At 43.2% G+C, this 15,789-nt stretch overlaps 1 protein-coding gene across 2 annotated transcripts in view; it reads right to left on the bottom strand.

Moving 5' to 3' along the window:
- TRMT2A (tRNA methyltransferase 2 homolog A) overlaps positions 1 to 15,789 on the bottom strand; it is a 34,500-nt gene that overhangs the window by 14,178 nt on the left and 4,533 nt on the right. The window contains exons 2-4 of one of the 2 annotated variants that reach the window (XM_040347841.1): positions 9,671 to 9,836; positions 3,799 to 4,500; positions 3,123 to 3,231 (exon numbers count right to left, since the gene is read on the bottom strand). In XM_040347841.1, the coding sequence (XP_040203775.1) occupies positions 3,123 to 3,231; positions 3,799 to 4,500; positions 9,671 to 9,836 (977 nt within the window). The remainder of the gene's footprint in view (positions 1 to 3,122; positions 3,232 to 3,798; positions 4,501 to 9,670; positions 9,837 to 15,789) is intronic. The other variant, XM_040347844.1, reaches the window with a different exon arrangement.

Below are 15,789 nucleotides of genomic sequence, written 5' to 3'. Positions count from 1 at the left end.
TGGCCAAATGCTCTACTGGTAGTCGTGTGTACGAGGCTTAAGTGGTGGGCAGTAGTGGCATCTACTACAAAAGCTTAATTTCTACTTTTTCTTTGATAGAGTGGATTCTAAAATGCTTTTAAGGCTTTAGTAACAACAGTTTATATTATCACATCAAATTACATTATACATACATACATACATACATACACACACACACACACTAGTGTGCAAAAGTTTTAGGCAGATGTGCAAATATTCTGTATATTTAAGAATGCTTTCAGAAAAAGTAGTGTTCATTTTTATCAATTAACAAACAATGAAAAGTAAATAAACAGAAGGGAAATCCAAAATCAAACCAATATTTTGTGTGACCGCCCTTTGCCTCCAAAAACAGCTTTAATTCTTCTAGGTAAACTTACACATCGTTTTTGAAGGAATTGGGCAGGCAGGTTGTTCTAAACATCTTGGAGAACTAAAATACAGACCTTCTGTGGATGTAAGCTGCCTGAAATTGTTTTGTCTCTTCATGTCATTTTAGACCCTAAATGTTGAGATCAGGGCTCTGTTGGGGCCAAACCATCACTTCCAGGACTCCTCATTATTTTGTATGCTGAAGATAATTGTTAATGACATTAGATGTATGTTTAGGATTGTTGTCCTGATGTAGAATACATTTGGGGCCATTTGATGGTATGGCATAATGGATAATTATCTGCCTGTATGTCTCAGCATAGAGGACTTCATTGATCCGGACCAAACTCCATTTGTGGAAATGCAGCCCCAAACTTGCAAGGAACCTCCACCATTATTTTGCCTGTTGACACATTGTACCACTCTCCAGCCTTTCAGCAAACAAACTGCTTCCTGCTACAGCCAAATACTTCAAATTTCGACTCAAAAATCCAGAGCACCTGCTGCCATTTTCTGCACCGGTGCAGCCAACAGTAAAGCATGGTGGAAGTTACTTGCAAGTTTGGGGCTGCATTTCTGCAAATGAACAAGAGAAATTAGGATGAAGGTACCCCTTCAATCTTTGTGTACAACCCAATTTATTAAATTTATTATACTCTTGCTGCAAATGGAGTTGGATATTTGCTCAGCATCAATGGTGTTTTCAATACTGAGAAATACAGGCAGATACATATTTATCCTCCCATACCATCAGGAAGGCATGCGATTGACCTCAAATTTAGCAGCAGGACAACCACCACAAAGACAATGTCATTAAAGCGGAGCTCTATCCAAAAGGGGAAGCGGGTACTTGATTTTGACAGGTACCCAAACCCATTTCCAGCTGACTTCCCTGTTGTCAACTCGGTCGAAAAAAAAAAAAAAAAAAAAAAAATCAGCTCTGATGTAGTCATCGCTGGATTTGTGGACAGGTAGGCAAGTGCCCCAATATTAAAAGTCAGCAGCTACAGTATTTGCTGCTGCTGACTTAACTTCTTCTAAAGGAACCCAGGGCTCCGCTTTAGGAACCATCTTCAGTGTAAGGGCTCTTTCACACGAAGCGGATCCGTAATTGATCCGCTCCGTTAGCCCGTTTGGCTCAGCGGGGATTCCTCCGTAAATCCCCACTGAGCTGTCGGCGGACAGGGCGGTCCCCGCACACTGTGCAGAGACCGCCCTGTCTCTCCTCCGCTCTTCCCTATGGGGAATCGGATGAATACGGACCGTATGTCCGTATTCATCCGATCCGTTCCGCCGGAAGAAAAATAGGGTTTTCTTCCGTCCGCAAAAGCGGATCTTTGCGGACGCGGATGGTTGCGGACGTTAGCGGATGCATCATCCAGGTAGTGATGGTTGCCCTCACAGAGCCCTGATCTCAACATTGCGTCTTTCTGGGATTACCTGAAGAGACCAAAGGGATTTGATGCAGCCTACATCCACAGAAGTTCTGTGGTTAGTTATGCAAGAAGTTTGGAAAAAACCTACCTGACATGTTCCTTCAAAAACTGCATGCAAGTGTACATAGAAGAATTGAAAAATGTAAGCTGTTTTGAAGGCAAAGGGTGGTCACATCAAATATTGATTTGATTTGGATTTCGCTTCTGTTTATTTTTTATCAATTAAGAAAATGGAAACAAAATGAACTATTAAGCACTTCTATTACTGAAAGCATTTTTCATTTACAGCATTTTTACACACCTGCCTAAAACGTTTGCAGAGTACTGTACATACATACATACATACATACATACATACATACAGTGAGGGGAAAAAAAGTATTTGATTCCCTGCTGATTTTGTACATTTTCCCACCGACAAAGAAATGATCTATAATTTTAATGGTAAATTTATTTTAACAGTAAAAGACAAAAAAAAAAAAAAAAGGCGCATTTAAAAAAAAAAGTTAAATCGATTTGCATTTTAAACAATTTAGCCCGGAATGATTTACCCCCTTAATGACCAGGCCATGTTTTGCGATACGGCGTCGTCGATGCATTCGACGCTGTATCCAAATAAATTCTGTCTCAAAACTTATAAATAAGCCATGTTAAACAATAAGTGTTTGTCAACCCAAAAAAATTAAAATAAAAAATATAAATGGATCCTGCTCCTTTAAAGCATGTTATAGGACACTGTGCTCCTGTGTCATTTGGCCCCCCTGCAACACCTAAAAAAACCTGGCTGATCCTGCCAGTTTCACCCCACTAGAACATGACCACGGTATATCATGGCTTCCGAGACCAGACACTGTGGTCAGTTTACGTGCCTCCGTTTCAGCAGCCTGCTATCTTCTAAGCTGCCCCTCCCCCTCCTGCTGCTCTCATAACACTAAACCTGTATACACCATCAGCACGGTCTTCTACTGCAGTGTCCCACTCCGTGAATGATTTATAAATATAAATGCTGTAAATACCTAATTTAAGAGCCGAGATTGCGATTACATGACCAGCCAGCTCTCTCCTCCTCCCCTCCAGACTGACATCAGCAGAGGAATCTCAGCCCAGCCCACTGCATCTCTCAGAGGAGAAAACTGGCCAATCATGCGATCGCGTCTGTGAAATGAGGCATTTGCAGCATTTTTTTTTTATAAATCACACGCAGAGGGGGATACTGCAGTAGGAGGCAGTGCTGGTGAGGTATACAGGATAGAGTGGCTTAACCACTTTAAGCTATCCATTTAGCATCTATACCTGGGCTGGAGAAGGCTTCACTCCTTCCAAAGGACAACAAACTTTGTTATGCTTCTGTTTCTGCACAAACAGCCATGGCAATAAGGCCTTGTTAGTATTTCCTATCTCCCTGGAGGAAGAAAAAAAACAAAATCATTGGTTAAATGTGAATATTAGGCAGAAAATAAAACCCCCAAAATATACAGCCATTTTTATGCTAAAGCCTAGTACACACTATCATGTTTTTTTTATTCAACCCAAAACTGTCAGTACAGCGGCTCTGACCGCAGCCAACAACCAGAGGTTAGTATAGCGACCCCCCCCCCCCCCCCCAATGAGTTATTGTATTCGGACACGCCCCCCCCCCCCCCCCCCCACTCTGGTCAGCACTCTAAGCCTGGTTTTACAGCATGTACGGCCAAGCTTATGTCGGACCGGCTGCCATACACATGGGCCGAATGTCGGACGTTTTTTATTGAACCAGTCGATGTCGCCCGACATTCGGCCCATGTGTACTAGGCTTTAAGCTTGCGTTTAATTTAGTACAGCGATCCCTCAACTAAGCTATTGTGTTCGGACAGGGGGATGCACATACCCCAGCAAAACTACGATCAGGTTTTGACTTTATTTCAGAAGCATGCCTGGCCATGCTGTTTGCAACATAATTTATAGTAACAAAGCAGTAGGAAACAATTACTTTGTTAGTCTTTGGAGAACATGTTCACATTCTTGTTCCTTCATTTTAAGTTGCTCTTCATATGGAACTTGCCACAAAGGAGTCACCACATCAGCAATCTGCTTACTGAGAGGCTCCTCTTCGGCACTCTCCTGTGCAGCATGACGCTTCGATTCAGGTTGTTCCTTGTCATCATCCTGTTTTCTTTTCTTCATTATAGGATCTGCCTTTGGTTTTGCAAGTCGGACACTTAGGGCTCGACTTTTCCACATTGCTCCATGTATAACCTTCATAGCTTTATCTCTTTCCTCTTCACTTTTAAAAGTCACAAATGCAAAGGTTTGTTTATGAATTAACTTTATTTTATGAGGGTTTAATCCATATTTGGCAAGAAATTTCTTAATGTCGCTAAAGCCTATAAACTTTGGCAAGTTCTGTATCTCTACTTTGTAAATCTCTGATGTGAACATATCATCTTTGATATATCTGTAAATTCCAGTGTCATCGGCATTCATTGTACTGCTGGTAGCTGCACTGTCAGATAGTGCAGCAATATCCCCATCATCAGCATCATCTTTATCTGGTCCTGTATCACCTGTGCTGACCACCTTATCAGCTTTAACTTTTTCCTCTCCTTTGTCCTCATTTTCAATGCTGCTAGATTGTGCTAGTTGTTTAGGACAGCTTGCATCTGCCTCAAAACCTTCCATTCTTTCTGCAGTTCTGGAAAAGAAAAATGTATTGTAACATTAATATTATTATTAATAATAGTCTTTTCTGGCTGAATTAAGCAAAAAAAAAAAAAAATAATTGGTGTACCAGCCATTTTTTTTTTAATACTACCACAAAAAACGGCTAACATACAGTACATAGACTACTAGGGAGGAGAAGTTCAACAATGGTCAAAATGAGAAGCAGATCTTCTGCATGCCTTGAAGACCAATGTTCACCATAATATCTAGGCTACCTTCATAAAGTGTTGAAATTATGCCTCTTCCCCCACAGCCACTACAAAACCACATTTACAGTACCATTCCTTACATGTGCAGTGTTCCCACATCCAGTTTTAATGTGTGCTTTCTAGCAGTTTTCAAGCCCATGAGCTGATCAATTCAGCTTCCGACTTAGTGCTAAACTTCAGCTGCCACCAACAGCCAGTGTTACAGCATTAGAAGCACTGGGAACCCCTGACACCAGGAGTAATTTTCATTACATTTGTTATTTTTGAACTGATACATGGGACTCAAATTATTAATGGCATCATCAGAAAACGCTCTGTCCAAGTGCGATGATAGACCTTCCAAGAGGTCGATTTCCTAGGTTTAAGCATGAAGCAATAGCGGAGTCTGAGAGATCCTAATGCTTCAGGATTTAGAGCATCAACTGCCAAGTCATTAAAACCGGTCACTGTGAAGCAGGATGACATGCCTGCCCTTGAGACGGCAGGTTGTTTTGGGTGAAAAGTGCCCACAGAATTTCTCCCAGGAGTCAGAGAATGTCTGAGCACCAAGTCCATCTGGAGTAGTTTGGTCCCGCGAAGCAGGGGAGGCAAAAATCCACAGCAAAGGGGAGTCATATCAGTTAAAGGGGTTGTAAATGTAAAAAAATGTTTTCCTAAATATCGTCCTTTGCCTTAGTGCAGTCCTCCTTTGCTTACCTCATCCTTCAATTTTGCTTTTAAATGTCCTTATTTCTTCTGAGAAATCCTCACTTCCTGTTCTTCTGTCTGTAACTACACACAGTAATGCAAGGCTTTCTCCCTGGTGTGGAGTGTCGTGCTCTGCCCCTCCCTTGAGGGGGCGAGCAGGGCGCGCTCTACGTTGCAGATAGAGAATGGAGCTGTGTGTTAGTGGGCGCCCTGACTCTCGTGCTCGCACCCTCAAGGGAGGGTGCGAGCACGACACTCCACACCAGGGAGAAAACCTTGCATTACTGTGTGTAGTTACAGACAGAAGAACAGGAAGTGAGGATTTCTCAGAAGAAATAAGGACATTTAAAAGCAAAATCGAAGGATGAGGTAAGTGAAGGAGGACTGGTAAAGGAAGCTATTTAAGAATTTTTTTTTTACCTTTACAACCCCTATAAAACTGCTCCCTGGGGTCAGCACTACATCCACGCACGATCGGAATTTGCAATAAATGTTTGATGTGAGCTTTTGATATTCCAACCGTGTGTATGCTCCATCGGACATTTGCTGTCAGAATTTGACAACAAATGTTTGAGATCTGGTTCTCAATTTTTCCAACCACAAAAGTTCTTGTCGGAAATTCCGATCGTCTGTATGCAATTCCGACGCACAAAAATCCTACGCATGCTCGGAATCAATGAACTTTAATTTTTCTCGGCTTGTCGTGTTTTACATCACTGCGTTCTTGACATTCTGAATTTCAGACAACATTTGTGTGACCGTGTGTATGCAACACAAGTTTGAGCCAACATTCTGTAGGAAAAAAAATTCACGGTTTTGTCAGAAATTCCGATCGTGTACGCAGCATTAGTCATGCAGCTTCTGGTGTTACCCTCACAACCGCTGTAGACCTTAACCATGGCTGTGTCTGACTGAACTCTCGTTGGTTGTCCGTAAAGCTGATCAGTCCATTACAGCAAAAAAAGGCTAATTCACATTATCTTAAGAATGTTAATGGAAAGTCCCATGAGGACCCCCACAAAGGCAATGTTCTTTGGACAGTTTCTGTCCCTAGGACGCTGTCCATGTTGACAGGAGAAAAGACTTTCACGATTCCAGCGTAGGGCGAGGTGGCTGTAATATCCTGGCCTTGGGAGACAGGCACATGGGCCAGTGCGGAAACGGAGGTAGCTTGTCCCCTGCAGTCAGAACACAGGGCTGCAGAGGCCTGCAGTGAAACTGGGCACACAATCTCTCCTTGAAGGAGGCCACCATGAGGCCCAGTACTCTCATGCAAAAAAAAAAAAAACTGATGCAAGCTTCTTGGAGCAAAAGGGTCCAGACATGAGCATTAAGGGTAAACACCTGTTCCCATGAAGGAAACTGCCAAGCTAAAAATCCCTTGTTGCAACAATGCAACCACAGACCAGGCAGATTCCAACCAAAGCTTTTAGAACCACAAGAAGGTGTTGAGAAACTTAAGATCCTGGATGGACTTGAACCACTGGGCTTCAGGGCCATAAAGAGTTTTGAATAAAAGCTCTGAAATAGATCCTCAGAGTGAACTGCCACAAATATTTCCGAAGAGTTAAGTTGCTACAAGGCAGTGTGAAGGGCCCCCAATTTTATTAGAGGCAAGAGCTGAAATAATAGCCTGTAACCATTGAACACTGTGTCCTGCACCCAAAGATCCAAAATGCAAGTTGTCGAGAAGTGGGGGTACCCCCCCCCCCTGTTTGCGAGGAAGTCTTGGGGGCAGGCTTTGCTGGCTTGGATGTCCACTATTTACAATAGAACTGAGTGGAGGACTTGGCCTTAGAAGCGGAGGTGTAGGAGGGGAGAAAGACTCGTGAAATTTGGAAGTGGACCATTTCAACACGGGTACCTTGGTTTTCTTCTTACTAGGTAAGAGGGTGCTCTTTCTGCCCATGACCTCCTATGGAGGACTCGCCAATGAGTTGTTCTCATTCTGTTAAACAGAATGCTTTCCAGACTTTTCTTACAGACAGTCTTCGCAGACCAGATCATCCAGTAATTATGAGTGGACCATAAAGAACCTAATAGGTTTCTTGGTTATGGAAAGAGATACCATACTGGCGACTTTAGATCCAGAGGGTGGAGACGGTTCTAATGTCAAACATTACTGCATCCCATTCACCAGAACCTTAAAGTGGTTGTAAAGGCTGAAGTTTTTTTTTTACCTTATTGCATTCTCCGCATTAAGGTAAAAAACCTGTGTTCAGCCTCCCCCCTCTTACCTAAGCCTGATCTTGATCAGTGATGTGTTTGAGATAAGCTGCTCTCTTTGGACATGGATGCAGCAGCAGGAGCCATTGGCTTCTGTGGTCAATCACAGCCTGTGAGGAGGGAGCGGGGCTGAGCGGTGTCAATGGATACACAGAGCCTGGGTCGGGATTGAGCGTGTACTTGTACCTCCATAGCAAGCGGCTTGCTAAGGGGCATTCGGAAGGGGCGGTGGCCAGGAGAGGTCTCTCAACTAGGAAGAGAGCAAAGATTACTTCCCATCCTTCCAGGAAGAGTTCTCCGAATTTACCTTCCACTTTCTCATTTTAGCGAGGAACTCTAAATTGCATCATCATGTTCCTATGCTGTGTGCACGGCTCTGCCCCCTCATCCCATTTCCCCTGTGCTTGAGAGGATCCCCTAAGGAGGTACTAACAGCAAGTCTCGTGGAGCATGATGGGTGCAGCCGCCCTGTGCTTCACAACTAAAGGCTGCTGGATAACTCATTGATGGCTAATGCAGAGACGTGGACCACAATTTGAAGCAGAGTAGTGTTGGACCTGAAGTTTGCCTTGTCTGCAGGAAAGCATGTGCTTAAGATAGCACCAGAGCTGAGGTAAAAACAACAATTGTGAAACTGTGCACATAGTGTGGGTTATTGCATGCCCACGTGTCAAAGGGAATGCAACAAAATCACCTCAACAGTGAGGAATGTGTTGCTCATCATATCATGGCAGCAACACATTTAAAGTTTTACAGCTGCCATGACTTGTAGAGCACTCTACATCTAACTGCACTTTGTTGCACCGCTGTACCAAGTGTGCCCAACAAACACTGAGCCCAGTGCCAGAGGCCAGACCCTCGTCAACTTTGCTAATGGGTCACATGTGAAAGCTGCAGCAATTAACTGCAGTGGCTGTACATGCAGCTAGGTAGAGAAAGGACTTCTCCGTATGAAAACAGGATTACAAGATAGAGCCTGTTCTCAGCAGAGAGTGATCATCCACCCCCTAGACACTAGCAAAAAACATGGACAGGCTAAAAGTAAAAATGCCTGGACATACACTTTGAAAAATATCTTAACATACAAAATGTAGTAAAATATACACTATATTCCCAAAAGCATTGGGACACCTGCCTTTATACGCACATGAACTTTAATGGCATCCCAGTCTTAGTCTGTAGGGTTCAATATTGAGTTGGTCCACCCATTGCAGCTATAACAGCTTCAACTCTTCTGGGAATGCTGTACACAAGGTTTAGGAGTGTGTCTATGGGAATATTTGACCATTCTTCCAGAAGCGCATTTGTGAGGTCAGGTACTTATGTGGGACGAGATGGCCTGGCTCACAATCTCCGCTTTGATTTATCTCAAAAGTGTTTCATCAGGTTGAGGTCAGGACTCTATGCAAGCCAGTCAAGTTCCTTCACCCCAAACTTGCTCCGATGTCTTTATGGACCTTGCTTGGTGCACAGTCATGTTGGAACAGGAAGGAGCCACCCACAAATTTGGGAGCATTAAGTTGTCCAAAATGTCTTGGTATGCTGACACCTTTAAGAGTTCCCTTCACTGGAACTAAGGTGCCAAACCTAACCCCTGAAAAACAACCCCACACCATAATCCCCCCTCCACCAAATGATTCGGAGGGGTGGTCTAAAACTTTTTGAAATATAGTGGGGATGAGCGAGTTTGAGGTAGAGGAACTTGAATGGCTTGCACAGAGTCCTAACCTCAACTTGATAGAACACCTTTGGGATGAATTAGAATGGAGTCTGCGAGCCAGACCTTCTTGTCCAACATCAGTGCTTGATCTCACATATGCACTTCTGAAAGAATGGTCAAACACTTCCACAGACACACTTCTAAACCTTCCTAGAAGAGATGAAGTTATTATAACTGCAAAGGGTGGGCCAACTAAATATTGAACCCTACAGACTAAGATGCCATTAAAGTTCATGTGCGTGTAAAGTAAGGTGTCCCAATACTTTTGGCAATATGGTGCATCTTGAGCAAAGATTTACCCTCGTCTATTCTTTCTTTTTTCTGTGCATGGTTTAGAAGAAAGAGTACAGCTCCACAAACTTTTAGGACTGTAGCAATGGAAGTTTGCTTGTGGTACTTTGCTCTTCTGTGTCGCTCCTAAAATAGCCTCTCTTGCATTCACAAAAACTTTTAGTGCAGGAAACCCTGCAAATTACAATAAAGAAAGAAATGGTAAGTGCACATAAAACAGATATGATTTACATTCCATTTTAACTGGTGTTCCAAATCCTGATGCACAAGTGAGGTATAAAATATGAGATTTTTTATCATCTTTATTGGACATGGAGAGTGACAGTTTGTAAAACACAAGGGCTTGTCTAACACTAAGAAGATTTGGGTTGCTTTTAAAACGTACCTGTGAAATTCACACTGAGAAGATGGAGAGAAAAAAAAAATCTGCACAAACGAGATCTCCAATGAAAACCACGAGCCAAAATGACCAGTATATCCAGAGATTTGGACAGCTTAATTTACATGCAAATCTATACTTTCCTGAAAAAGCATAGGGTCACTTCTTATAAATAACATACCTGATATAAGAAGAGTCAAACTAGTTTTCAGAGTGAGCTCTAATTTAACTAGGTAAAACCTGACCAGAACTTATGAATGCTGAAGTAATAATATCTCTAATCCATCAGCCCATTGTACTAAAAAGGCACTGAGCCCCGAGATGGGACCACTATACAAAACTAGAAGTTGGAAAGATTTTTGGCAATCTAATTTCCCAAAAACCATAATAGGACCACCACCTGCATATTAAGGGTACTGGCAAACAAACCCATTTTAGCTTCTTCCTGGGAGTTCATCCAGAACTGTAGGAATTCAATATGAATGTATGCCAATTTTTGCCAGGAATACAAACGTCTTCCACACTTTAGCATATAGTTTTCTGGTATTCACTTTATGGCTAAGGTAAAAGGTGTTAATACTCCTTTCCAAACATCCTCTTTTCTTAAAGCAATAGCAAACCATTGGTGGTATAAAAAAATTAAAAAATCAAATACACAATTCCTACAAGGCTATATGCATTGCATACTAGCACATCATGAGAACCTTACCTTACAACAAAGCTCTCCTGTGCCACAGTGTCAGCGTCGAGACGGCTGACATCTTCCCCCGGTCTTCATGATTGCCTGAGGGGGGGTTGGGGGCTCGGTGGTGCCGTTTCAGGAGCGGGCTCCGAAGGTCCGGCACTGTAAGCCAGACCTTTAGAGCGCACGCGCCACTGTCATCGGTTGCATGCACTCTAAATTACTCCTAAACTGTGCAAGTTTAGGAGATAGTCACAGTACCTACAGGTAAGCTTTATTATTAGGCTTACCTGTAGATACAAGTGGTAGTACAGCGTTTACTACCAGTTTAAGAATCCTCCTCTCAGCCTCCAGGCAATTAGGTGGAGGAGCAGAGAATTCAGATGGAACCCCCGTCCCCTGTAAAAATAAATTCAATACAATTTTGTAGAATCCAGGGAGAACCGACTGCCAGAGACTTCAGTCCCAGAATCCTTTTGGACATAAGTGGCTATCAAAATGACTTCCGATTGGTCCTATATGATCTTCATGATCACTAGGGGTAGTAAAGATAATGGGGGAAATTGTGATGCCAACAGAGAAATGGCAAGGCATGCCCAAGACCTGAAGAAATATGTTTCTTGTTCTTCTGGTGAACTAGGGACAGGGTAGGTGGATCCATGGATGGACATGGAGAATCAATTCGCCACGACACTACAAATTGCAGCCACCGTGTTTGGATCCACTATTGCAAGGTAAGGCAAACAACAACTGAAAGTGTACAATCCAAGCATACCAGTTTGATAAAGCATTCCCCCACACATAGACATTATAAAAACTCTCATGCAAACAGCACATCCAGTTATAGCCAGGATACATTTTTCATACAAAGCTTGCTATATAAATCAAAGTTTAAAGCTTGTGAACCCAACAAAAACATGAATCCTGCTCCTTTAAAGCATTTTTTTTCAGCACAGTGCTTGTGCTGTGTAATTTGGAACCCTGCAACACCTAAAAAACCTGGCTAATCCTGCCAGTTTCTCCCCTCCCCTATGTAAAGGCCTGCCCCATCTCCCTCCTGCTGCAGGAATATCCAATATATTTTAATACTATCTGTTTTGTCTCCCAATACAGTGCCCCCGTCTCTGTGTTTTATAAAAAAAAATCCTCCTTTACCGTATCTCACAGCGGCTCCCGGCAGTCACATGACCAGCCATGTCTCCTCTCTCCTCCCGCTAACGTCAGTGGGGAAATCTCGGCCCCATCCGCTGCTTCTGTGAGACATGCACAAAGAGGAGACATGGCTGGTTACATGAGTTCCGGGAGCCACATGAGATACGGTAAAGGAGGAATCTTTTAATAAAACAGACAGGGGGCACTGTATGAGGAGACAAAACAGATGTTAACACGTGAAAGTGGGTTAACAACCACTTTAAATTTTACAACCTCCACATTCTTGGATTACTTTAAAAATACAATGATTAGAAAAGCTTTGCCAAAGCAAGAATCACAAGGTAATTGGTATAGGCTTATCTTAGGTAGTGAAGGGCTAAAAGTACATTTGTATTTGAATACCAGGGGTACTAATGATGACCAGTGCCACTTCCTTCAGAAGGAACAGGCCAAAAAAGCAATGAACTGAAGTTGCATACACCTGTCAAGCAGCAAGGTCCAGCACATGCCTTCAGGGACAACCCACAGGTAAGCAACTTGACCAGGAACACAGGCACACCAGTACCTAGTCACCTGAGGGGGGCCCCCCCGACAACCACAATTATCAGAACCAGGGAAACAAAACAAACATGACAAACTGTACTCCTGAATGGTCGGAAATTAGGGGTGCAACGGATCAAAAAACTCACGGATCGGATCGATCCTCGGATCGGATAATTTTCGGATCAGCAAAAAAAAAAAAGTCCCTTTTCATCGGTCCAAAAAAAATAATATATATTATATAATATCACACACACTTTATAGTCATTGTCAGAACTGGGGGGAAATAACATGCAGTAGTAGTTAATAATCTTGCTGTAAAAACAGCAAGATTGTACTTTTAACAAGTCCTGTCCAAACAGCCTCTTTAATCCACCCTTGTGAATTGCTACTGTGTTTTTTTTTTTTCCTCTGCAAGTCGGCTTGCCAGAGCCCAGTGCACAGCGTGACACGCCTCCCCGGGGAGGCGTGTCACGCTGGGATCTGGCAAGCAGACTGGGTGGAGCAACATGGCCGCCGCTCCGGAGCTAGGCCGAAGCCGGGGACTTTCCTAGGCCTAGGCTCCGGAGCGCTTCGCGGATCGCGCCGATCCGAACGGGGTGACCCGTTCGGATCACGGATCGGTGACGATCCGTTGCACCCCTATCGGAAAGACACATATAATAATACAAAAAAATAAAAAAAGGGGGGGGGGGACAGGAGGATTATTGGGTGGAAGGGGCTTTTTAATTTCAACTCTGGTTTGTGTTTCCTGTTGAAGGTGGAGCCATTCATCTCTTAAGTAGCTGTCCTTGATGGTTTGGGAAAAAGGAAAACACGGTAACTTTTTCTAGATGCCGCATTAAATCAAAAATAGTAATAATTGATCTCTAGGCAAAACCTTTAACGATGCAACACAAACAATACCTTGGGCTTAAAGGGGTTGCCAGAGGGAGTTATCTGAGGCGGGGGGGGGGGGGGGGGCCAAAAGAGCCGTAGGAGGACCCCAGAAAATGCAGTTCAGGGCCACTCTGTGCAAAACGAGCTGCACAGTGGAGGCAAGTATAACATGTTTGTTATTTAAAAAAAAGATAACAATCGAACCTATAGTATCACTTTAAGTTTACAGTCTAGCGTGGAACAATGTAAGTATACATATTACACATATGCGAGACCACTGTAGAAGGCCCTAGGTAGTCTTCGGGGGTCTCATGCCACCATTCAGAGGACTCTGTGTACTCTTTTCCACAATGGGGTGGTGCCATCACAACTGCCACTTCGTTCAGAGGACATTTTGCAGTGACTGCTACAGTGATTCCCTGTGTCCACAACGATCCCAACAAGTATAGAATATGCATACTTACATTGGACCAAGCTGAACTAGGGTAACTACACAATGCAAACTAGAGCTGCACGATTCTGGCTAAAATGAGCATCACAATTTTTTTGCCTAGAATAAAGATCACGATTCTCACAGTGTAACATCTTATTTCAAATTATACAAAAAAAAAATGGGCTAACTTTACTGTTTAACAATTTTTAGTTCATTGAAGTGTATTTTTTCCCCAAAAATCGCATTTGAAAGACCGCTGCGCAAATATATATATATATTAGGCCCGATTCACACTTGTACGATGACAGACATCGCATGTGATTTGCACTGCATTTCTGTTCACATCACATGCGATGTCTGTGCGATTTCATCCATACATCTCATTCGCACCAAAATGGTGCAGGACCCTTTTTTTGGTCCGCATGGGTGGTCACACTTATGGCATCCGCTTCCTGCACCATTTTACCGATCTGGGGGTGTTGTTAACTTTACATTGACACCCACAGCGGTTCGCAGATCTCAGTGTGAACCACGGTGCGCTTCAGGTGCGATGCGGGAACTGGATTTGCGGGGTTTTCGCATCTCACTAGTGTGAAATAGCATTTAGTTAGTCTCTTCCCTTATTAGCACACAGAAGTTCATTCCTTTGATCTAAGAACAAAAAAAATTACAATGTTTCTTGTTATCCAGCAGACAATGTTGTGGAAATCTTGGCAGGCTGCCCATTATTTTTCTTTTGACAGCTGAGTGAGCAGAGAACCCTCTACACTTGTTACAAGAATGAATCAGGAAATTATAGGATTGTGAGGGGGGTTGAATCGAGATTATGATTTTTATGACGATCATGCAGCTCTAAAACAAACCATACTAAGTTAAGCTTTTAGGCTGGCTTTACACTGCTGCTGAATGTGGCTTGCAGCAGGGGTGCATCCCCTTTCTCCGTTTCAGGGCCAAATTTTTGCCTGAATTCAGGGCCAAAGATGCACAGGACTCCTGCGCAAGCCGCTCCACAGCCCCCCCAGAGATAGGTGAACCAGCTCCATAGAGATCGGTAACAAACTCCTGTCATGCAAATTGGATGAGGGGAAATCAACATCCAATTCGCAATAGTGTGAACCCAGCCTTAAAGTAGAATTCCAGTTTAACCTTACTACTCTTAAAACTGTTCTCTCATGCCTCCTAACACCTATGCTAACTAGCCTGTGTTAAAAAAAATATGTATATACCCAACTATTTTTAGGCCAGTTTGGTCCAGTCATTTGATCCAGAACCCCAGTGTCAGCCAGCGCAGCTTAAGGGAAGAGGAGAGAGTGCTGGCAACGGATAGGACATTGAAGCCTATGGGTGATGTCACCACTCCAGGCTTTACTAGCCATTGTCAGAGCAATTTCTCCAGTTACCACTGGCCAACGCGGGGAAGATCACATGACTAACACAGGTTATCAAGCATAGGTGTTGGGAAGGAAGGAGATACAAGTTTAAGAGTAGTTATGCTTAAGCTGAGATTTTGTTATTTTTTGTACAGGAGTAGAACACCAAACATGTAAATTTATGTGTAATAGTGTGTATCCCATTAATTACAGGTCCTGCTCCTTGCTGCAGTTGCTAGTTCACAGCTGCCTATTGCATTAAGTGGCTTTCCTCTGGTGTTGTGACAGTTAACAAAAGCTGCAGATACTATAAATAGCTGTGACACCTAACTGCCCCCTCCAGTCCTCTCCTCCCATCATGAAACTCATCTTACGGCTATCACATCAAGTTCTGTGAATGGAGGAGGTGGTGTTGAATGACCGCACCTGCTCTGCCTGTTCACAGAACTCAATGCACTGTGTGATAGTAGCAAGATGAGCATTATGAATGGAGGAGAGAACAGGAAGGGGTGGGTGTTACTCTTTACAGAAGCTGCTGTTCACGTAAGTTGTAACTCCACTTTTGCTGATGAGAAAAAACAACCTCCCCTAGTTGATCAATTTACAGATTTCTACTTGTTAAACCTTTGGGATTTTCCCACCAAATATTACATTTTTGTTGCAGGAGGATGACTAAAATGAGACTTGTGACT

This window comes from Rana temporaria, chromosome 1 (assembly GCF_905171775.1).
Source record: "Rana temporaria chromosome 1, aRanTem1.1, whole genome shotgun sequence".
NCBI classification, from domain to species: Eukaryota; Metazoa; Chordata; class Amphibia; order Anura; family Ranidae; genus Rana; species Rana temporaria.
This window is presented reverse-complemented; position numbering and strand designations above follow the sequence as displayed.